At 52.6% G+C, this 22,921-nt stretch overlaps 11 protein-coding genes across 11 annotated transcripts; 5 read left to right on the top strand and 6 right to left on the bottom strand.

Annotated features, from left to right (window-relative positions):
- The first annotated feature begins 388 nt into the window (after positions 1–388).
- Positions 389–1,201, top strand: V1518DRAFT_409540 (G10 protein). The gene has a single exon (XM_066902386.1). It carries the CDS (start codon positions 593–595, stop codon positions 1,034–1,036), a length of 444 nt encoding a protein of 147 aa, XP_066762177.1. The 5' UTR covers positions 389–592; the 3' UTR covers positions 1,037–1,201.
- Positions 1,172–3,950, bottom strand: V1518DRAFT_34816 (fork head domain-containing protein). The gene is made up of 2 exons (XM_066901197.1): positions 2,653–3,950; positions 1,172–2,583 (listed from the first exon to the last, which is right to left on the bottom strand). Exons 1-2 carry the CDS (start codon positions 3,842–3,844, stop codon positions 1,307–1,309), a joined length of 2,469 nt encoding a protein of 822 aa, XP_066762176.1. The 5' UTR covers positions 3,845–3,950; the 3' UTR covers positions 1,172–1,306.
- A 203-nt stretch (positions 3,951–4,153) lies between these two features.
- On the top strand, positions 4,154–5,525 carry V1518DRAFT_34693 (restriction endonuclease type II-like protein). Its single transcript, XM_066901195.1, has 3 exons — positions 4,154–4,555; positions 4,614–4,790; positions 4,841–5,525. Exons 1-3 carry the CDS (start codon positions 4,212–4,214, stop codon positions 5,403–5,405), a joined length of 1,086 nt encoding a protein of 361 aa, XP_066762175.1. The 5' UTR covers positions 4,154–4,211; the 3' UTR covers positions 5,406–5,525.
- A 104-nt stretch (positions 5,526–5,629) lies between these two features.
- On the top strand, positions 5,630–7,825 carry V1518DRAFT_436330 (uncharacterized protein; the record flags this gene model as incomplete). Its single annotated transcript, XM_066906286.1, has 1 exon — positions 5,630–7,825. The coding sequence occupies one exon, from the start codon at positions 5,630–5,632 to the stop codon at positions 7,823–7,825; it is 2,196 nt and encodes a 731-aa protein (XP_066762174.1).
- Positions 7,826–9,748: 1,923 nt separating this feature from the next.
- V1518DRAFT_34773 (uncharacterized protein) lies at positions 9,749–10,526 on the bottom strand. Its single transcript, XM_066901196.1, has one exon. It carries the CDS (start codon positions 10,029–10,031, stop codon positions 9,813–9,815), a length of 219 nt encoding a protein of 72 aa, XP_066762173.1. The 5' UTR covers positions 10,032–10,526; the 3' UTR covers positions 9,749–9,812.
- Positions 10,315–13,182, bottom strand: V1518DRAFT_34675 (uncharacterized protein). The gene is made up of 2 exons (XM_066901193.1): positions 12,588–13,182; positions 10,315–12,525 (listed from the first exon to the last, which is right to left on the bottom strand). The coding sequence occupies exons 1-2, from the start codon at positions 12,806–12,808 to the stop codon at positions 10,599–10,601; spliced, it is 2,148 nt and encodes a 715-aa protein (XP_066762172.1). The 5' UTR covers positions 12,809–13,182; the 3' UTR covers positions 10,315–10,598.
- Positions 12,896–13,420, bottom strand: V1518DRAFT_34665 (uncharacterized protein). Its single transcript, XM_066901192.1, has 2 exons — positions 13,077–13,420; positions 12,896–13,022 (listed from the first exon to the last, which is right to left on the bottom strand). The coding sequence occupies exons 1-2, from the start codon at positions 13,283–13,285 to the stop codon at positions 12,983–12,985; spliced, it is 249 nt and encodes an 82-aa protein (XP_066762171.1). The 5' UTR covers positions 13,286–13,420; the 3' UTR covers positions 12,896–12,982.
- V1518DRAFT_34684 (uncharacterized protein) lies at positions 13,183–14,440 on the bottom strand. The gene is made up of 2 exons (XM_066901194.1): positions 13,803–14,440; positions 13,183–13,748 (listed from the first exon to the last, which is right to left on the bottom strand). Exons 1-2 carry the CDS (start codon positions 14,313–14,315, stop codon positions 13,557–13,559), a joined length of 705 nt encoding a protein of 234 aa, XP_066762170.1. The 5' UTR covers positions 14,316–14,440; the 3' UTR covers positions 13,183–13,556.
- Positions 14,441–15,237: 797 nt separating this feature from the next.
- Positions 15,238–16,421, top strand: V1518DRAFT_409519 (uncharacterized protein). Its single transcript, XM_066902385.1, has one exon. It carries the CDS (start codon positions 15,311–15,313, stop codon positions 15,929–15,931), a length of 621 nt encoding a protein of 206 aa, XP_066762169.1. The 5' UTR covers positions 15,238–15,310; the 3' UTR covers positions 15,932–16,421.
- Positions 16,306–17,578, bottom strand: V1518DRAFT_409518 (uncharacterized protein). Its single transcript, XM_066902384.1, has one exon. It carries the CDS (start codon positions 17,383–17,385, stop codon positions 16,402–16,404), a length of 984 nt encoding a protein of 327 aa, XP_066762168.1. The 5' UTR covers positions 17,386–17,578; the 3' UTR covers positions 16,306–16,401.
- V1518DRAFT_34626 (uncharacterized protein) lies at positions 17,569–22,079 on the top strand. The gene is made up of 4 exons (XM_066901191.1): positions 17,569–18,238; positions 18,292–20,791; positions 20,848–21,406; positions 21,458–22,079. Exons 1-4 carry the CDS (start codon positions 17,846–17,848, stop codon positions 21,891–21,893), a joined length of 3,888 nt encoding a protein of 1,295 aa, XP_066762167.1. The 5' UTR covers positions 17,569–17,845; the 3' UTR covers positions 21,894–22,079.
- The last annotated feature ends 842 nt before the right edge of the window (positions 22,080–22,921 follow it).

The following is a 22,921-nucleotide window of genomic DNA, read 5'->3' as shown; positions in this document are numbered from 1 at the left end:
TGCATGGCGATCCACCGCACACACGCGCTCGATTGCTCTCTGGCGTGCTTGCAGTCTGCCCACTCGCAGTGCTCGTTACTAGCCCTGCCATGCCCGTCCTCCTCGCCGCGGCCGCCGTGGTCGTCTGCGCGGGCCTGGCTGCGTCTCAGGAGCTTAGGGCAAACGCGCGCGCAATCATCGAATAATTTAATTGAGCTGCCTTTAATTCGCGCGCCAATTCTCGCCTGCATCCTCCTTTTGCCGCTGCCGCTCGCTGCACTGTCGCGCTACTCTATTTTCTCACGCCGCCGCCAGCACAGCAGGGCGAATACGAGCTGCTGAGTAGGCCTGCTGCTCTGCTGCGTTGGAGCACTCGCGTAATGGACCCCGATACGGCATAGCCCTGCGTGGCCGTTGGGCGTCGTCACGCTCGGCGTTGCCCCTGGCACAGGGGCCGCGCCGAACCCTACTGCCGTAGGATGTTGCGCAGCGCGTGCTTCCGTGATTCTTAGCACGCGTCACGTGCTGATCAACGTGATAATCACGTACTGTTGGACGCCGTCACAGTTCCCAGCTTTCGAACAAAACGAAGGCTGTCTGCCACGCTGCCACGATGCCGCGGATCAAGACACAACGTACAAAAAAGCCGCCGACTGGGTTTGCAGAGATCGAGGACACGCTGCTTGAGTTTGCCAACCGCCTAAAGGATGTCGAGCTCGCGTCCTCTGACGGCCGCCGGCCGAACGAGGCTCTCTGGCCAGTCTTTCAGATTACGCACCAGCGCTCGCGCTACGTCTACGACCTCTACTACACACGCGAGGCCATCTCGACGGAGCTTTACCAGTGGCTGCTAAAGCAGGGCTACGCCGACGCGAATCTTATTGCAAAGTGGAAGAAGCAGGGCTACGAGAAACTGTGCTGCCTGCGCTGCATCCAGAGCTCCGAGAACACGTTCCGCGCCACCTGCATCTGCAGGGTGCCAAAGGCACAGCTCCCTGACGACAAGGTCGTCGAGTGCGTCACCTGTGGCTGCAGAGGTTGTGCCAGCTCCGACTAGCGCGGCACCGTCTACTTACGCTTGTATACTATCTCTCACGGTTGTTCTTTCGCTGTACACTATTGGGTCATCACAAAAGGCTACGGATATTCACGGTCAATAAACTACTCTTGCATAATATCAAACACTCTGGCTCAAAAAACACAAACGCCATTATCAGTAAGCACAACCAAATCATCACATAATTTACATGCACGTTCTTGCTCGCTCTTCACAAAACCGCCTCCTCGTCCATCGTCCTGTATCGTACACGCCCAAAAATTATATCCACTAAAATGTCATCGTCCGAAACATCACATGCGACCGCGCTCCGCCCTCATCCTCTTCATCCTCGTCGTCCTCCTCGCGCCGCCGTTTGTTCGGGTTCTCCATCGTCGGCATCATCGATTGCGCCGCCGACATTGGCTGCAGCATCTGCAACGGCACCGCCGGCTCTGCTGCTGCCATCCCGGACTCTCCAGTTGGTAGCGCGTACATCGTTGGCTGTTGCTCCCATCTTTGCCGGTTGATCTGCATCGCGCGCTGCACAACCTGCGTCACGTCCACGCCAAACACGTCTGCGTTAACCACCGCTCCGGCCTTCGCCATCTGGCGTCCGCTGCCGTAACCAACGCCGGCGCCCTGCATAGCCACGCCGCTGGAGTTCTCACCATCAGCAGCGCAGCCGCCACCGGCCGCAGCGCCTTCTTCATCCGTCTCCGTCGCGCTGCTCCGGCGCTCCATGCACGCACTCAACATCCCGCCATTGCCCTCTCGGCGGTCGTAAAAGAAAAAGTCGTCAAAATAAAACTGCGGCTGCACCGCCGTCCCTGACGACGACGTCCGCGATCGACCGTTCTTGTCCGGCGAGCCAAACCCTAAGCCGCCATGCACATCCTCGTCGTAGTCGTCTGTTAACACAATCGCGCCCGAGCCCATCGTCGGCACAACCGGTGCCCCACTCTCGTCAAGCCGAAAAGTCGACTGCGCCAATAGTCGTCGGTTCGGCGACATGTACTGTGGACCCGGCCGCGCTAGCGACGACGAACATAGAGGTGATCCAAATGGCGAGTTGCTGCCTAGCTTCCGCAACGGCGAAAACGACACGCCGCCCCCTGCGCCACCTCCAAGTCGCGGCGGCGACCGCAGCATGAGTCCATCTGTAAGTGGCGACGAATTGATTGTCGCCGCCGGCGCGCCTGATCCATAGTACGCGCCTGTACCGTCTTCCGCGTTGCGTGTCTGACGCGTCGGCGACGACGCGTCGGCGCTTTCCACCGTCACAGATGGCAGAAGAGGCGACGTCAAAAATCGCACGTGTTCTCGGTGCTTTCTCAGCGCCGTATTTGGTGAGTTCGAAATGCTAGTCTCTGGTGGAGGGTCCTGCACTCCGCCGTAGAATTTAGGCATCCGCCCGTCGTCGTACTCATCCTCGTCCACGTCTGTCACACCCCGCGCCGTCATGTCAACTGACAACGGAAAGCTCAGTTGCCGGCTCAGACCATGCGACACGCTATTATCCATAACTGTACTATGCGCCCACTCAGCGCCGGTAATTCTCCCCGGCGCTTTCTTCGATGGTGAGAACGCAGACGATGGCGGCAGCTGTGTCGGCAAGCGCATCTCATGGTACGTACCTGGCGTTGCAGGATATACTCCAGACGACAGCAGCGGCGACGAGGAATGGGAAAATGACAAGTCGGGAGCTGCTGACAACCCAGACGACGGAACAACAGCTGACGCTGGCCGCAGGGGGGTCGCGAACAAATCCGCTCGTCCTGGCAGAGCCCGCTGCACTTGCTGTTGCTGGTGATGATGCTGTTGATGGTGGTTGTGTCCATGCCGCTGCGACACGTGGTGAATGTCTGGCGATGACGACGCGACTGGCGATGAAATTCTTGCCGGTGCAGATCGGGTGGGGCGCGCGCGAGCTAGAGTTGGCGACGAGGACGCGATTGAAGCCGTGGCCGCAGAAGCAGCACTAGCAGCCGAACTCGCGGCGGCACTGTACGCCTCTGAATGAAATCCTGCAGTAGCGACTTGATGTCCCCCGCCCGGCCTGGCGCGTTGCTGCCGACCCTTCATGAACAGATATTGACACCCGGGCTCAACAATCCAGTAATTGCCCTTTCCAGGGTCGTCTTTTGGTCGCTCCTGCTTTGAAAACGCCTTGTTCAGCGACAGGTTATGGCGAATCGAGTTTTGCCATCCTGCGTCCGAGTTGCGGTAGTACGCGAACGTGTCGTTAATCCACTTGTATATCTGCGACAGCGTGAGCCGTCGATTTGGCGCGCGTAGAATGGCCATACCGATTAGTGTCGCGTAAGAAAACGGCGGCTTATCACCATCGTCGTAGATTGGCGGCATGAGATGGGGCGCAGGAATTTCGGTCGCGGGCAGAGGATCGTCTGGTGCAAGGTTCTCCTTCGCTGAGTACGCTGACGCGGCGAGCGTGGCGAGAGATGGAGCGGAAAATATGTGCTGGGCAGCTGCGGCAGAAGAGGCGAGCGAGGAGGCGTACGGCACGCGCTGCTTGATAGGCGAGCCGGTCGGGCCAGACGCGCCGTTCGAAGTGCCTGCGGCTGCGGACCCAGGCGCTGCAGCATTCGCCGCGTTCTGCGACGGCAGTGGCACGTTGAGCGGGATGGCGGAGAGCGGCGGCGGCGGCAGGTGGACGGAGGAGAGCGAGCGCATGATGTTGTGAGAAGAGGAGGAGGAACCGTCGGGTGCGCGTATGGAAGCGGGCGGCTGCGCTGCAAGCGAAAGCGGAAGCGGGAGCGGAGGCAGAGGCCGACGCGGAAGTTTTGCAGGAGAGCGCGCGTCGGACATTGCGGAGGGTGGTGGTGTGGAGGGGGGATGGGGAGGAGGAAGGAGGAGTAGGAAGAGGAAGAAAGAACGAAGAGCGACGCGTCGGCGAACGAGAACCAGAAGAAACTGCGCCGGGAAGCGCGGCGCGTGGGTGACCGGCGCACGCGCCGTCGCTGCGGCAATGCGCCGCAGCCACATGCGGAAGCGCGTACACAACGCGTCGAGAATGTGACTCGCTCACAGGAATGTAGTGGTGTGTGTGCGCGCGGCTGGTGTAACTGGCACGTGTCACTGTGACTCGATGTGACGTGTAGACTCACGCGGCTCACAGTCGTGCTCGATGCATCTGCATCTCATCGCATCTGGATGATCCTACTCACGCGCCCACATGGACCTCGACGACGCCGACTTTGCACTCGACGACGCGGATCTCCGTGCGCTTGACGCGCTGGAAGTTGGTCCAGCGCCACCGCAACAGTCCCTTCGGCTTGCTCCGCCGGCACCTGCACAGTCTAGTTCTGCTCTTCCACAACCTACAGTGGGCGCTAACGCAGCTGCCCCGCGACAGCCCGTACCCCGCCGTCTCGGCCCCTCTGGCGGCCTCTCAGTCATTGTTAGTCCTCGCCAGGAAAAGAATCCACTACTCCAGAACATCCGAGGAGTGTCATGGGAGTTTGGCGATATCGCCGCGGACTATGTCGTAGAGCCGTCCACGGCCGTGCTCTTCTTAAGGTACGCTCTTGCTGTATCCCCATTTGATATTCTGCCCTCCTAATACTTGGGTTGACAGCCTCAAGTATCACCGTATTCATCCCGAATATATTTTCAATCGGATCACAAAGCTGCCCAGGAACTTTCGGGTGCGCGTACTTCTGGTCGTCATCGATATCGACAATCACGAAGAGTCGCTCAAGCTTCTCACGAAGACTGGTGTCATCAACAATCTCACCATTTTACTTGCTTGGAGGTTAGTTTTAACACACATACTTCTGTGTTTGACTTGCTGAGCGACTGCAGTATACGCGAAGCCGCCAATTACGTCTCGCTCCTGGCCCGACTGAAGTCCATCCCTCCCACCGCCATCCAAGCCCCGCAAAAGGACGACTACGCAACGCAGATCCAGGAATGTTTCACGGCAATTCGCGGAATAAACAAGACCGACGCCGCGAATCTGATCTCGAATTTTGGCAGCCTGCACAACGCCGTCGCTGACGGCGGCCGCTCGCTCTCTGCGTTGCCTGGCTTCGGCGACCGCAAGGTGCACCGCTTCAGAGCCGCCATCACCGATCCGTTTATTGTGAGAAATGATGCCAGCGCAGCGTACATGCGCAAGCTCAAGGAGCAGAGTCGCACCAAAATGCCTATCGTGCAACCACGGCAGGCGACCGATGGCAGCGACGCCGCCGCTGACGATGACGACACCGCAGCGGAAGACATATCCGCCACCGCGGCGCCCGCACGCAGCCCTTCACCACAGTCGTCCACTAAAGCGCCACGGAATGCTCCTGTGAACGCACCTGTACAGCGTAGGACTTTTGCCAACGCCATGTCGGAACTACAGCGCATGCGGTCAGAAATGTAGTGAATTTGTACTAGTCGCGGAGTGTGCACACGTGCTCTGAATCACAATTTCGCACGTCCCAGCGCAAACTCTAAACTCCCAACCGCCAAAAATTTTAGGGCATCGTAAAAAATTGAGGTACAGACGCGCAGTGAGCCTTTCTGCTCCGGTTCCTAATTCTCGAATAGGGCTCGGCTATGTCTACGAAAGAGGAGGCGCCTGTTGTAGCTGATTCTACAAAGACGATGAATGCTGTCGCAGCTACTATCACCACCAGACCCTCTGCTGCTGAAGAGAATTCAACACTCTTCGTGCGCTCTCTTCCTCCCACTGCGACTAGCGACACACTCTCCGAGTTCTTCTCCGACATATGTCCGGTGAAGCACACCGTCGTTGTCACAGATCCGGCTACCAAAATATCCAAAGGATTTGGATTTGTCACTTTTGCTCTCGCAGAGGATGCTCAGAAGGCGCTCAAGGAAGTGCGTTCCGGCGCGTACAAGCTGGAAGGCCGCGTGCTTCGAGTCGATTTTGCGCGAAAACGTGAGCGTCATAGCGATGATAAGGAGCAACAAGGCGGCACTCTCAAGCGTAAGCGAAACGAGTCTGCGCCCGTCACTACGGCCACACCAAGCATCATTCAGGAGGTTGACCAGAACGGAAAGATTATCAAACGCAGGCCGCGGCTCATTGTGCGCAACCTGCCGTGGTCTGTCCGCGACAATGTCGAGCTTGCTAAACTGTTTAGTCCCTATGGAAAAGTGGTGGAGTGCCTAATTCCACGCAAAGCTGGTGGCAGAATGTCCGGATTCGCGTTTGTCACTTTGCGAAAGCAGAGCTCCGCTGTGCGCGCGATCAAGGAAGTCAACGGGAAAGTCATCAACGGCCGTACTGTTGCTGTTGATTTTGCGGTTGAGAAAACCATCTGGGAGAAGCATGTGAACGACGGTCTAGAACTCGGTAATGAGAACATGGATACCGATGACGAGGACAACAGCGACGATGAGCAGAATGTTGATAATAGTGACAATGAGGTTTCCATCAAATCAGAGTCAGATAACGACGATATTTCGATCAAATCTGAGCCTGTCGATGACGATGAGATAGTCAACTACGACGACGTCATCATCAAATCCGAGTCGAAGGACGATGTTTCGATCAAGGCTGAGAATGACGATGACGATGCCTCGGCGAAGTCTGAGTCTGAGTCTGAAGAGGACGACGAGGAAGCCAAGCCGGCAACTGCCAAGCCAATGCGTGACCCCAGCGTCAAGGACCAGAATACTGAATCTACAGTCTTCATTCGCAATCTTTCATACTCCACAACCACTGAATCTCTGACCTCGCACTTCTCCGAAAATTTTGGCGCCATCAAATATGCGCTTCCAGTTATCGACAGAGAAACCGAACTTCCCCGCGGCACCGCTTTTGTGTGCTTCAAAAACAAAGACGACTACGCTGTATGTCTCGCCGGCGCACCGAAGCAAGTTGCTTCCAACTCGATCCTTGTCGGCGACAACATTGACGCGCGCTATGTACTTGACTCTCGCGTGCTGTCGATTACACCTGCAGTTGCCAGGACTCAGGCGACTAAGCTCATGACTGCTGCTGCCGCAAGTCGCCTTGCCGCTGCCGCGGCTGCGTCTGGTGCTGCCGATGCGGGCAAATCTGACAAGCGCAATATATTCCTCCTCAACGAAGGTCGCGTGACATCTGGATCAGCTCTTGCGGCAGCAATGACCAAGCAGGATATGCAGATTCGGGAGCAATCTCTGGCGCTGCGACGCAAGTTACTCGCGTCCAATCCGTCACTGCATCTCTCATTAACGCGTCTTGCTGTCCGCAATATGGCTCGTGGATGGAGCGAAGCGGATCTCAAGCTTCTCGCACGGCATGCTGTTGTGGCATTCGCAGAGGAGGTGAAGGCCGGCACGCGCGCACCACTCACAAAGGAGGAGCTTGCGCGCTCAAAGTCACTGGACCAGGCACGGGGACAGGATTACAAGAAGAGAAAGAAATTCGGTGTTGTCAAACAAGCCAAGGTTGTCGTTGAGGATAAGTCAACCGGTACTGGACGGAGTCGCGGATATGGTTTCATTGAATATGCTACACATCGGCTTGCGCTCATGGGCTTACGCTGGCTCAATGCTCGCGAACTTGGCCTTAAGGACATTGAGAAATGGAAGACCCAGCCAGGCACTGCTGATGGCAACGACAATGCCGATGATGACGAGGGCAGTCCCAAAAAGAAGCAGAAGCTACAAAAGAATGGCAAGAAAGCTGCAGCTCTTGTGGATAAGGAGGACATGAAGAAGCGGAGACTTGTGGTTGAATTTGCCATTGAAAATGTGGAGGTCGTGAAGCGACGACAGGCGCGGGAAGATAGGGCGCGGCAAAAGGCCAAAGCACCTAAGAGTAGTGCTGCCGCTGAAAGTATATAGTCCAGCATCTGCATAATTCAGTTTTGACAACGGATGTAAGATAATGTGCTGCACAGTATACCAGGTAGACTGAGGCAGAAGGTCTCGTAGTAAATCAGATATATGAGTATCGATGTAACAACCGAAGAGCGAGTTCAGATGAGGTATTTTCTTTGATCTCTGACCTATTCTCCCGATATGGTGGAATCTTCGGGACGGCGGTGAGGTGGCAAGGGCGGCAGCTTTAACTTCATAGTGCGGGATTCAATTGCACAAGTCAATACCCACTAAAGATTCACCAGGATCATCCAGCTCTCATGGACGACAGCCCCGTCACTGCATGCCACGAAGCCGAGCCGCCGGCGAGAGAGATACGCTAGAAATCAAAGGGAAGACAAGTGAGTCAGCCTCACGGGAAGTTTGCGTACTGACCGTACAAAATCCATCCATTTGTAGAGCCAAAAACAAATTATTGCCATGTTCATTCACATCGCCCAAATGCCTGCTCGTTGATGTCTTGATCCCCACTATCCGAGCAAGTGAGACTAGGTAGGTTAGCCGGTTCACATTTAAGCAGCGAGCTGCCTCACAAGCGGAGGTGTTGCCATATCCTAAAAGATGTTGGGACGCTCAGACAAAGGTAGAACATAATAAGAAATATAAAGAAGAGAGCGACAAGATTGCTGAATGCTGGTCGAAGCAGGGGATACGGTATTCAGGCGGACATACGGTGGTGGTGTTGTGTTGGTGCCTTCAGCGCGAAACCGTCGTACCGAGTTAGGTGGACGTGAATACTCTCCCCTCATCATATTCCTTGGAGCTCAGACTTAGTCTTCGCCTTGGCCATTCGTCTTGGCCGTGCCGCTACACACTCTATGATAATTGACAGTATGCCCAAGAGCAGCTCCTTGCTCATATATGTGTCGATGATTTCGCATCAGCTCAACTGTGGCTGCTGCCATCATTGCGCACTCCGGATTCCGCAAATATTGCAGATTGAGCCTTGCTGTGTACGGTTGACATTGTCTGGCACGAGAACTCGCGAGGTTCTGTCACTAAGGTAAAACTTCTCTCAAATGTCTACTCTTGTACCGGAGGCATGCTTTTCGAACAGCTCAAAAGAAGACTATAAATGGACAAAACGACGAAAAAGAAAGTGCGGGCTGGCATTTTTAATGTGCGGTGGGGGAGAGGACTGGGCAAGGTGACGATGTATAACTATAAGTGGTACCCTTCGTGCGGCTGTCTGGATCAGTCGCGGTCGCCCCTGAGTTCAGGTATTTGCAGTATCGACTGCAGGGGCCTTAATGCATGTATTTCAGCGAGTAGCGTTCTCGACCGTGATGAACGTCCGAAATTGCATGCCGCGGAAGGTCAGAAGTCGGTGATCTGGGAGGCGAGAACTGCGAAACACCAGCAGAGACAGCTGCATCACGTGAAGGAAGTTGGGGTCTGAAGACGAACAAGAGTTTTTATTCCGAGTATTAGATACTTCGCCATATGAGAGCAGGAGAGCAGAGCGAGCAGTAGCGATCTGATCTCAGAGAATGCGCGCTGCTGTAAGAGCCTTGCGCGCATTTGGTCGCGCAACAATTTTCGCCATCAGCACGTCTTTACAAGCGCGTAAGCATCTGGATTAAACTCGGTAGGGTCAAACACAGACTCGATCACCAGATGCCACGGGACGAAAACAAAGTCAGCGTAGGAGAGCTTACCGCCCAAAATCCAAGGTCAGTCGCTGCAGCCGCTGCCAGCAGTAGCTTGTTATTGTGCCGCGAGATGGTTTCTAGCACAGCTACAACTCGGTTGACCTCTTTCGCATTCTGCTCAACCGCGCTCGGAATCTTATCCGTGTGTAGATGCTTACACTACACGTCTTGACCATAATACGGTCTTTATCCAGTGCTCTTGAAAAAGAGCAACTGCTTGATCTGAAAGTACTCCAACGTCTACAGCTCAAAACTCAGCTATCTGGACAGATTGTAGGTTTCAATAAGATACTCGACAATCAGACGAGATTCCAATATGGTAGTTCCGCTGTCTGGATCGTGTAATAACGGGCGCGACAGTTCGGATTCACGGTCTGAAACTCAGACTTCTTGACGTAGGCCAGAGCCGACCGCATATATCCAAGAGGCACATCGAATTCCTCGAGAAGTGTGGCTGCTTTTGGCGGATTCGGATCGCTCTTGCGCCACAGTTTCATCGACAAGAGGTCCAGCGCCATCTATGAAACGATGTGACTAGGCGATGTTAGTTCAAAATGTGCGGTATGTCCGTAGTAGGGTGTAAAGTGCAGAGCGCTGGATATACAAGGGTCAGCATCTTCACACGATACATCTAGGCGGACATCCACATCATGTAGCTTATGTCGCTATCTGGAGCGAATTGTGCCTGAAAACTGATGGACCGTTGGCGGCGTTTGTCTACGAAGCGAGCACAATGCTCACAGGTTCTCGCGAAGACCACCCACACTCCGCGGAAGCCTTTGTACCTGGCTAAGTAGCGAAAGCGTATGAAAACAGAACTTAGAACAGAACTTAGATCTTCTGACATTAGACAAGCTAATAATGTTGTTGATTTGTCAGATCCGGTCTCGCTAGCGCGATGAGTTGATGCGCTAGCCACATCAAAGCCAAGATCAATTTTCGCTAAAACCACTTTGCCCCTAGAACCTGCAGGTCTAAGTCATCAACCTTTGCTTGCAAGCTGCAAGTGCATAGCGCGAATAGGCACCAACACCTTGACTGCATGACGACAGAATAAACGCGGTTTTATTATTACGACATAAATTTTACATGACACTGCTTGTGCTGCTGCATAGACGCATTTCGCCAATGCCGTCCATCTCGTACAACTTCTCTTCTACATACGTGCTATCCAATGGCGGAACGAGATTATATATAACAATATGATCCCCGTACTCCAAGACAACACCTGAACAGCGCTTCGGCTCTGGTGTCGGGGACAGCAAAAATGAAGCAGGCGCCGGTGGCGGCTCAATCATCCACATATCCGTTGGCGTGCCATGTCGCCAAAAGTCGATGTCAAAGGTGCGGGATAGCATCGGAGTGTGCCGGTCGCGCAGATCATGGAGAACAATAGCTTGCATGTGCTGTTGCAGTTCAGCGGGGAGCCGCTGTCTGCCCGACGGACCATCGCTATGTACCATCTCGTCCCTGTTGTTTTCATGATTCACATAACTATTGTGGTGTCCATCAGTCTCGTTTGCATCAATGCTCCTATCCTTATGACGATGGCGCATGTCGTCGCAACACCGCGCAATGGCCTCAAGATATCCGCCAGAAAACGAGAACATACGAATGCCATTTCCGCTGCCAGCAGCGGCAAACAGTAGCTGCGACTTGTCATCGGACAATCTGAACCAGCATTTGCGAGTGCCGACAAGTTCTGCAAGAACTTTTGATGCTCCGATATCTTCGTCCTCTTCATAATTGTCATGGATCGCTGGTGCAACTGGCGGCGGTGGCGGTGGCAAATGTGTTGGCGAAGGGATGTTGACAACCAAGCCATTCTCATCTATCTCGTCGTTGCTCTCAGAATCCATATGCGAAGATTCACCGTCAGTCATGTACGCCAGTCGTAACTGGTACAAGTTCGGCCCTTGTGTATCCGGATTCGCCGCCATGCTCTCGGCGTCACCATTTACCGAATGCATTAGACTGCCCGCAACGCTGTGTGCTGCATTGTCGTCGTCGTCCATCATAATCGTTGCATCGTCGCCTTGTTGGCTACCGTGCTCGCCGTGCACTTCCAGCCACGCAGCTGTGCCAGGCTCGAATTCCTTGATACCAATGTAGTAGCCCCGTCGTTCCAAAGGGCTAACCTGCTCCAGCTGCACATATTGGCTCTCAGCAGACTCAATGAGACCTTCGAAATATCCCCAGACGCTGTTCTTCTCTGCCCATGCGTCCTCATCGTCACTACAAATCACAATCGTGGAATTGTAGCCCCGCAGGACTAGTGCCTGATCATAACCGTCCAGTGATATCTGCAGATCGAGGCGGTAATGAGGAAGATCCATCTCTTGCTCTGTTTTGAGATCGATAATAGTCAATCCACACAATCTGCGGCATCCAAGAACAAGCATTTCGGCTGCACAGGCGACGTCTATGGAGTGTACCTCAGACGGGTACTGTTTAGCAAACACGCGTACGCAGCTTGATACGTCGTCAAGTGGATGCAACGGTGGTGGCTTACTCGCCACACCATCTCCTGTGTCCTCTTGCGCAGCGGCCGTCGTTGTCGTTGTCGTTGTCGTTGTTGTCGTCGTCGTCGCCACCGCGACGGACGGTATGTACCCTTTTAATCGCAGTTTGTACACCTCGACGAAGCCGACGTCCAGCACTAGTGCCAGCGCCGCAACATCTCGTGAAAGTGACACCATACGTGCGTGTCGACGCGTATCACCTGTCAGTGCAAAAATATGCGCAAGCCGGGGCGGTGCCGACGACAGGTCGTAGACGCGCACTGTGCGCACTGGTGCCGGTAGCGTGCGCGGGTCGCACGACAACACAAAGTACAACCGGCCGTCTGCCGAGTGTGTTGCACACTCAAAGTGCTCGTGCACGTATGTAGAGCTGGAGCAACATAGCGAGAGCCGTGGACGCAGACTAAGACCGACGAACTTGCGACGAAGTATATAGAGGTAGAGCGCATATGTCCGGCTCAGAGGAGACCGTGTATAATCCTGCGTTGTCCTGCGCCTTGTTAGCTTTCGTCTAGGAATGCTAACAGACTCAAAAGTGCTCAATCGACTCACCTCGCTGTAGCAGACAACGGTGGCTCAAAATACTTGTCAATCTCGCCATCGCCAGTGCATAGCCAACGACGGATGTGTTCGTGCAGTACATGGTCGTGAAGACCAAGCGAGCGCCAGCGTTGACAGACGTGAATGGCATTGAGGAACGAAAAGGAATCAAGTGATAAAAGCACGGCAAGAAGAATCTCTTCGGGGAGATCGTCAAAGTGCAGCGGAGGCATAATATACTACATACGGATTGGATAAAGCGGGGAACCAGCATGTTATCATGAATTTTTGGATGGTTTTTGGCGCGATGAGCGCAATCAAAGTTTGATGGAGAGGATTTCAGGGGGGGCAACGAATTTGTTGGATAATCATTCGACTGGTTCGTCCTGCCTCAATCCATTTACAACTTATAAAGCTACTAATAGAGAATAGCCAACTACTCGCCGGCTGAATGATTATTACTTCCAGTTGTACCATGGACATAAGCAGTTTCATACATACAAACCATATACACTGCACTTTGTAGCGAAGTCCGTCCTCCGCAGCAGGTGCAACACAACAACACACATATCCGTACTCATGCCCAGTCTAAGCAGGAAAAACAACATATACAAGTACACAATCCCAATGCAAATTACACCAGTTCGAGAGTAAGTGACATAAACCAAAAAAACAAAAAAGAGAGAGAAGGGGGAGGTGAGAGTGATCATAAAAGAAACGAAAAAATCACCGAGGATGGTACCGCAAGCTTGGCAGCACTACTCGCGAAAATAGGAACAATAAAAAAAGACCCAGTATGTACTTATCGAACGCATGAGAAATGAAAATAAGTGACAGAGATATGAAACAGAAACAAGTCCATCGCAAGAAAACTTTTGTTCTTCCTTTGCAAAAAAAAGTATATGAAGCATGACCAGCCGAATTTGTCTCGGCTGCGACTTTTTTTAATATCCGATCCATATTTTTGATTAGTAGATTGATTTAATGAGTGGTATGTCCCCGATGGTACTTCAAGCCATTTAGATTCTTGTACCGCTTTCCGCAAACCTCGCATCGGTAGGGCTTGTCTTTCTCGAGACCGGGGTAGTCTGGGTACGGGAACTCGTTATCGGGTGCAACGACTGTCATCGTGCCGTCCTCGTTCTGGCGAAGTATTTGATTTTGATGGCCGTGCTGTAAGGAATGTTAGCGGATGATGGCATGACTGCTGTTAACAAGCAAGCTTACCTGTCTGTGATACTTCAATCCGTTCTGGTTTTTATAGGCCTTCTCACAGCCGATGACGGGACACTTGTATGGCTTATCGTCGCCGCGGTGGTCCATCACGTAGAGATGTCGAGCGGGATCGTCAATGCACATCTCCTCTTCATCCTCGTCCATAAGCATAGGCGTACCAGCGTCGGAGGTCTCAGGGGAGAGAAAGACCTCATTTGTAGAAACAGCCTCGAAGACCTGCATTGGCCGCTGGTTGTAGTACATGGGCTCGGGTGGCGGGGAGGGTGCGATGTGTGCCTCTTCATAGTGCTGAAGGAGGTCATGAAGCGTGGGTAGTCGCTCGCCACAGCAGTTGTAGTCGCGGCAGAAGTTTGCCTCTAGCTTGGTGAGGTAGGAACCAGAGTTGAAGGAGGATGACATGTTGACGGAAGTGCTGAAATTCATGCCGTTGTTGGCGCTGCTATTGCTGGTGTTGGCGGTCTGGAAGGCAGAGCCCGCTTGGAAGGGAGAGTTGCCCATCATCATGACCCTAGATGACAGTTAGCGGTTGAAGGAGAAAGTGTGGCCAGTCGAAGTGCTGTGCTTGAACGTGTAGAAGGTGCAAATAAGACACACGACAAGGCATGGCGTGTGGAACATGCAGTGCTGAGTGTCCGCCGCCACCAAAGTTCAAACAATGAAGCTGCTGTAGCCACGGCTGTAGCCACCGCAGTATCAGCTTGTCATGAAGTTTCACAGATAGTCACATATGATATCATAAATATGCTACCCATCGTTCAGATGTCGATCGAACGAGCAAGAGGGCGGCAGTAGTGGTCGCAGTCGGACCAACAGTCGTCTCGGTGGCCACATGAGTAGTGAGGCAAACGCAACACGCGCCGTGACGAGAATCGAGCCGAAACAACAGAATGCGCGCATTGCATGCGCACATACAAACACATGAAGCAGAGGAGACTGAACACAAATAGTGGAGAGGGGTGACCTACTCGTCCTTGAGCCAGGAGCCAACGCTGATGCCGCCCCACGAGATGCCGCCCATGCCCTGGGAGTGGGCCACGGACTCGCGGCGGAAACGGTGCTGCTGCTGTGGGCGCTGGTAAGAGATATCTATTGGCGCGGGCATTGTAACAGAAGTAGACGGGCAGACGATCGAGCGAGAAAATGCCAGGCCGGCGACTGTAGCGAGGTCCTGGGGTGGGCGGGTGATATACGGGACGGGGGAGGATGATGGAGCGCAGGCGGAGAAGCGCCGCAAACGTCACCGCCTTCCGGTGCGCTAGTTTCAGGGGATTTGCTGCCACAAGTGGAGCTCCGCGTCGCACTTGCGCCACAGCACAAACATCGCACTGCAGCGCAGTTGCGCCACAGCGCTCGCAGTTTTGCACGCGATAAGCGCAGGCGGCCAGACCGCAGCAGCGCCGCAGCAATTATTGAGCCTCGCTTACCACCTTCACCGTCGCTCTGCTACCACCTTACCAGCCGTTCGTCACTTCTTGCTTCTAAATCCGCCATCGACAACCATGGATTTCTCGCCGTACCAGAGCGAAGAGCCTTCGCACTCCCGCACTGCAATTCCCGGCTTCCCCGCCTCCCCCACCACCCCTGCGGGACGCACGCCCTCCGTCGCCTCTTCGCAGCCTCCGCGGTACTCACCCGCACCATCTGCCGCGCCAATCCCCACCGCCATCTCCTACGATGGCAGCGTGCCAACCTCTTCAAACTACGATCAGCCATCGAGCAGCTATGGCCAGCCGGCATCAAACTACGGCCCACCAACCGAGGACCCAAATGCGATGCCCGTCAATCAGTACGAGACTAATCTCCCCATTCGTCTCGACTGGGAATGCGTCATCGCCTATCTCGCCCTGCCGCCTGTAGGTTCGGCCGCTTTACTCATATTTGAGACCAAGAACGACTTCGTCCGCTTCCACGCCTGGCAAGCCGCGCTCTTCTTCTCTCCGCTCTTCTTACTCTACATCATTCTCTCCATCTCCACCGTCATCTCCTACATTATCCTCGCCGTCTACATTATTTCCGCACTCTACCTTTCTTACAGAGTCTTTCGTGACTCTTCAACTCTAGTCCGACTCGAGCTGCCTGTCATTGGCCGTCTGGCGTCTGATTGGGTTGATGCCGAGTAACCGATATCGGCAAGACAAGCAACAACGTAATTTGAAATCAACAAAAAAATAGTGGAAAATACCTAGTAGCGCTACCTAACCAAAAACAGTCTAACGGTTTCATGTGCGCTTGGAATTTGCAGTGGTAGGTGCTTCTCCGCCATAGGCGGTGTATAACGATGCGATCTATTCATAGTTGGGGAGTTTTGTTGAATGTATGTCTCTGTCATATCTATTCATGTATCTATGCGTTGGTGAATCACTGCATGACATGTTGTATTTATCTGCTTTGATTTGGTATACGACTCATATCTCCCCACCTACGGTCCTCTTGTCCTTTGGATGTCTTATTGTTTTGCTACATTTTGTGGTGTGGGTGCTGGCTTAATTATTATTCGCTTCATTTCTCCTGTAACTAGTTATGTAGTTATGCATCAGTGTGTGTGTGGTTCAGTCTTTGCAGCTCGTGTTCAGACTGATCAAATTACTCGTTACACATCCTCCCCCAGCATCCGATCCGTATCAGATATGCCCTCTCCAAATCTCTGCCGTGCCAGCTCCCGCAGCATCTCTACTGTTTTCTTCTCACGCAACTCCATAGCATCCCATCGCTTCCGCCGTTCCGCGTCTCGCTCTCGATATATAGCTTCTCGCCTCTCTCGTTTCAACCGTTCCTTCTCGGCCTTCCGTTGCGCAATCTCGCTCAGCTTGTTTATTTGTGTGCTTCCGGTAGTCCCTTCCATTAACTCGTCATCCTCGATTTCATCCATGCCTCCCGGAGACCGCGCACGGATGTATTCCCGTCTACTCTCATTTTCCAATTTCCTCTTTTCCATCCTGTTGTCTCCCGCTCTGCCGCTATCTTCACCTCCGCCGTGTATAAGATTGCCTAATGCCCCCGTCACGGTTTCCTGAAATTGTACACCCCTTTGCTTTCGGTCTGCTCGGATTTGGCGTATAGATTCGTCATACAGCTCCGCATTCTGTGTCTGTACGTCGTCCAACGATGGCAGTGTCGGTCCTCTCGCCGGGCGTGATCCACCGCTATCTGATAGCAGCGTTGGTGGAAGCATCGGCCCTATTATCTCTGATTCGTCTGAGCCTGCAGACTCGTCATTTTCTGAATCTGAGCCGTCGGAGACCCATTCTCCTTCTTCGCGCTCGCTATTGCAATCTTCGACAGTTAACGACCCTGACCGTACATGCGCCGTCTTGTGATGCTCCCGCAAATCGTGCTGAAGGCGGCGTTTACTTCTTGGTCGTCTATATTCAGCACTGTGACGACAACCGCGGTGGTCTCTAAGTCCAGAGAAGTGACTTTCTCTGTCGTGATGTCCATGTTTAGATTCTTCTACCCTTCGAGATGACTTGTAGATGTTGCTGTCGAATTTCGCATTTCTGTCTGCCATGTTATCTAGCCATTGGCGCCCTTCCACAACATGATCTGGATTCGTCGCTTCGGTATGCTGACTCATGTCTGAAGCATCAAATCAGTCCTGGATATGTGCATCTGCTCGTGTTCGTGATAAAGTGGCTTCCTTTTCTCGCCACAAGCCTCATCACCGTTGCCGCAGTAAGAACTTTCAGGGGGTGAACCGGTTCGATTTTGTGACAAGCCACAGTTCCAAGCCTGGACATTGTTGCACCGGTTCCAACTGTCATCTCACACTACGACACTCTCGACTACGATTCCGAGCACGGGAGGGAAGAAGTGTCAGCCGTCGCTCATCAACAGTCCTTGTCTTCAGCTTACACGGCCTCCGGACAGTCAGATATCATCTTGGGACTATTTTGTGTTGGCGCATATCTGTACCGCAGAGTTGTGCAGTTTAGCACGCTTTCCGGATCGACAACCGTCAGATCAGCACGCAGAGTCGGGATTAGAGTCTGTCGCACCCGACACGTCGTACACTCACTCCGTCACAGATATACACGATGGCGCCGATATTCAAAGATACAAAGTTGATTCCAGTTTCTTTAAAAGAAGCAGCGCTTGATAGTCCGTCTTTCCGCACCTCAGCTGTACATTTCCAGGAGCAGATTGAAGTCGTGGATCGCTGGATCGAATTATATGTCAAGGCCGGACGTCGTCTCAGCAGCGATGCGGATAGCATGCAAGAGACTGTCAATACGCTACTGGGGAGATCTTTTCCGACTTTTATCACTGAAAATATCATAGATCATGATTATACTCTCACCGCAATGAAATCATACTCAGAAGGGCTTCGCATATTCTGGGCCAATTTCATCAAAATCGTCAAGGGCATGGAAAAAAATGTCATTGATCAGCTAGAAAACTTTCACCGCAAGGACATTCGACAGTACAAGGTATGCTTCCACTGCTGTACCGATATTTCTTACATGAGCTAATGTCTTAACAGGAAGTCAAACGTAATTTCGACTCCATACAATCAAAATACGATGTGCTTCTCTCAAGATACTCGTCACAGTCCAAAACGAAGGAGCCTTCTGCACTGAGGGAAGACGCGTTTCAACTATATGAAGCGCGTAAAGCTTATGTCAAAGTGTCGTTTGATCTCTGTATTGTCACTGTCTCCCTGAAGCACGGTCTGGACCAGACCATTATTCTTGCGCTCTCCGGCCAGTGGCTCATGTTCAACCATTCAGTCAGCGGCGGATCTAGTGCTGCATTTGCAAACATCGCCGACGACTTGCGAAAAATCAGAAAATGGAGTGAGATGATGGAAGCGTCGTCCAGAGTCCTGTTTAAGGAATTTAATGCAACACGCCGCGACCTCGAGGCTTTAGTGATGAACGAAATCTCTCCGCCTCGTGATCTGTCAGAATATTCTCAATTTACTGCGTCTAATCCGGTTATGGTCAAGGACAGCTCAGGCTCGGCTCCCTCCACACCCGTGCTTATCCGTCATGCCTCTGTACTTGACCCGGAATCTACGATGGACTCTGAGAGGCACGGCTGGTTATTTCTGCGAACATACGCCGGGAAGCCAGCGCGACAAGTCTGGGTCCGTCGATGGGTATTCGTCAAGAATGGGATTTTCGGATGGCTTGTTCAGTCGCCTAACAAAAGCTACGTTGAAGAGAGCGACAAGATTGGCGTTTTGCTTTGCAACGTCAAGCCTGCAGCTGCTGAGGATCACAGATTTTGTTTGGAAGTCACGACGAAGGATATGTCACTTATGCTTCAAGCTGAGAGCCAGCAAGATCTGATATCCTGGATGACGACTTTCGATGCCGCAAAACGAAAGGCGTTGGAAACAACAACCACAGCTGATACCGAGCAAGCATTTGAGATCATTCCTCCTTTGGCCGAGTTTGCCTCTACTGTCCAAACTTCCGTGGATACCGAGCTAAGCCACGAGCGCCATGATGGCGTTCCTCCGACACGGACCTCTCTTGATTTCAACCGCAGCCGCCCGCGAGCTGCTCCTACGCCGACATTGCAGGCGCTTATCTCCGCTGGACAGTCAATTGCAGGACAGCTTTCTTCTAATCAGAATTTCATCAATGGCGCTGACAAGCTCTTTGACGAGATTGTGCCGCCGTCCACGTCGCTTGCGCCAACTACTTTAGCCAACAACCCACTAGCAACTTCCATGACAAAGACGGCGATTTTTGCACACGCCGCCATTCCACCGTTGTCGTATCCTAACGGACTTACAGCGAACACTTGGGGTAGTGTTGATTGGGGCAGCCGTCAATTGGAGGACGAACAAGCATTAACCCAAGAGTCATCTGACACGACAGCCAAAGCGGTCCCGCCACCCATCGTGATCGAACCACCAGCAGAGGATGATGACCATCAATTGTCGCCTAGTTTACAGCAAGAGCTGTACAACAACAGATCATACCCGAATTTCTATCCTTACGAACTAAAAGTACAAGATGCGCAGCTACGGACACTATTTCCGTATATTGGAATTGATCAAAATGTTGTTCTTGTGTTTCGTGCTGTCTGCAGCTTTGGTACCGGACAAGAGATTTCTTGCAGAATTTATGTGTCTCCAAACCGCTTGTATATTTACGGAAACAACAGCGACATGATTGTAGCCCGCACTCAGGAACTGTCCAATATCGTCTCAATTCGCGGCGAATCTAGCAAGAGCTACGATACATTTTATGTCGACTTCAAGAATGGAGCTGAAATGACGTCGAAGACATTCTTGGACTCGGGCAAGCTCGTGCAGTATCGTCTGCAGGTCTTAATTGACAATTTGAATAGCGCTGCACCATTGGATTTGGAGCATTTGCTACAGAAGCTAAGGGAAGCTAACACCAGCCAAACCTTTGACGGGTGGGACGAAGTTCCAAATGCTTTGGCCGAGGACGACGTGGACGACCAGGATAACCCAACGAGAAATCTTTCGCTTGATAGAGGTCTTCTATCATCGACGAAGCAGTTACCAGAACGTCCTATCAAGCCGAAGATCAAGCTTCCAGACAAGCCGATTGAGTATATACCACTGCAGCCTATGGATAAATTAGCATTTTCGGCAACATACGAATTGTCCGCGAAAGCTCTATTTCACTTGATGTTTGGTGATAAGTCGCCCTTTTTCCTGAAATATTTCGAAGGATGCGGAGCGCAGGGGATCGAGCAGACACCGTGGATTCATCTTCCAAGCCATGCAATGGAGCGCGAAATACGATTTGGATCGACATACAACATCATAAATTCTATATCTGCCAAGCAGAACATTGTTTGCACGCAGAAGATTGAAAAGGTCGAGGATCATTTATTGTACGTTATTTACGAAAGATGCACCCCACGGAACTTGCCGCTTTCCAGCTCATTCTCGCAAACTCGTCGAATCGCTATTTCGTTCATGCAGCGATCGACATGTAAACTTTCGATTTGGACGAGTCTTGAGTACGAGGACATGAATGCATTGGCTAAGTGTATGTAATTCATGGTTGTACTTCTAGTTGTCATTTCGTGCTAACTTTTAGTCTAGTTCTCGTCAGCGGTCCTGCGTCGAGGGATTTGAAACACCAGGCCGCTATCATCGGCGCCATGATCGCGGCAAACAGCAAGCAACTCGGCACGCGCGGTCTCTCCAGTAAAGCAATCCAATTATACGGCCAGGTCGGCAAGTCTAGCGCGCCAGTTGGCGTGAGTGATCAGCCGATCTTACTCTCGCCAGAAATTGAGAGACAAATGAAAGCTTTTGCGAATAGATCGTTTGTCATGATTGTACTGAAAAGCTTTGCCGACAGCGCTATAAAATTCTTGGCTGACGTATTCTCATCCACTTCTGACAAGGCTGTGACCGTTTTTTCGTTTACGAAGGTGCATTATGTGTTAGTCGGTGTTGCTATCTTCTCGGTACTTCTCAATTTTTATCTTGGCGCGAGAGCGACGTCTGCGTTCTGGACGGAGCGCAGGGTGACGAATCTGGTCAACCAGATTGGTGTCAAGCCGAACGGAATTCTTGGGAAAGCGGTATATTTGCAAGAGCTAAACGATTACATATCGGAAGGGACGGCCTTGGCGCTGAATCCACAGGGATTATGGTGAGTGTAGTCGAGCGTGTGCTCCACGAATGCTTCGTGCTAACAAATTAGCTACTCGAAGTTCCGTACGCTATCCGAATATCTGACGCCAGAATCGCCACTCGAATTCGTAGACATGACTTATCGGAACCCTATCACCTACGAAGTAGCTCGACGGATCTGGCTTGCACGTCAAAAGGCCGGCATCGAGCGACACCAGCACATCGTCGCTCTGCGGGTGATTTCGCGACTGGAAGAAGAGCTTATCAAGACTGAGTGGAACACCTTTCTGCGGACGGAACAGATGCGTTGTGTGCAGATGCGCTCGCGTGACGCGGAATTGAATCGCGAAATCGCAGCGAGCTCGAAGCGGTTGCAGCTTGCGATTGACGATAGGGATTTCGGAATGGCTGAGCCTGGTGACAATGATACCGACTGGGAGGCTGTTATTCGTGCATATTGCTATAGTTGTGACGAGGAGTACAAGCACACAGACGACAGGATCTGAGCAGAAATGGCTGGGAGAGTATCGGGCGATTGATGGCGTGTGAGCGCTTGCTGATTTCGCGCATTTTTTCGAGACGCGCCATCCTCCAATTTGTTACAGAATATGTGTGCACGGGAGGGAGCGATTTTTGGCGTTTAAATTTCTCAAAATTTATTATTGCAGTCAAGCTGATTGGATATATATGGACGCTGAGGTGGATGAGAGCGTACGCAAGGACGTTGACGATGGCTGCTACGGCTCTGCAGCGCCCGAGCCTACATGAGATTTTGATATGGCTCCACCAACGCCCCTGCTCACGTAGTTTCGTGTCGCGCCAGTGTTGCGGGCCTGGTGCACGCTAGTTATAACCAGAATGCATGACCAGGCCGGGACATGTCCGTTCCACTCGAGAGTCGCGAGCGTGGCTCAGACAGGTGTACAATAAGCACCACCAACGCGTCGAAGGCATCCGTAGTGGCTGCGCTTGCATTACATCAGTTCAACAGTAAACACCATGCTGCACTGCGTAGTGTGCCAGTTCGACTTGGTCTATAGTCAGCGTTGGTTGTGGTGATCACCGGGGGACGTAGCTCATATCTGCCCCGGGAGCTTCGCGGTATTTTCATTTGGTTCCTCGAGACACGCGCTGAGATACGGGCTGCTGGGAATAGCCGGACGCTGGCAGATCTAGTTCCTGACTTTGCTGCTGCAGACGCTATCGAATTAGTGTAGAACGGACGACCAGCAGGCTAGAGGAGAACAAGAAGAACAAAGACTTGCTGTGTTATAAATATCTGCAGATTTCTCAACGCCGAAGGTACGCTTTTCTGACCAAAAGAAGGTCTGAGATGAGAAAGCCGAGAGGTTGTGCAGGCGCGCGAGCCACTGCTGCAGACCTGTATCGCACCGCTAGACGACACTGGCAGCCGGGGTCTAGTGTGCCTGGCCCACTTTCCAGGTCCGGGGCTGCTGTTTGCGTGCGATGCCGCGGTACTGGCGGAACCACTACTTCGGAGCCCGGTTTGCTTTTCCGGGTGCTTCGTGCAGTT

The sequence above is a fragment of the Limtongia smithiae genome (genome assembly GCF_038497785.1).
Source record: "Limtongia smithiae strain NRRL Y-17922 unplaced genomic scaffold V1518scaffold_1, whole genome shotgun sequence".
NCBI lineage: Eukaryota > Fungi > Ascomycota > Lipomycetes > Lipomycetales > Lipomycetaceae > Limtongia > Limtongia smithiae.
The sequence above is the reverse complement of the archived record's forward strand: the minus strand, read 5'-3'. Positions and strand labels throughout refer to the sequence as shown.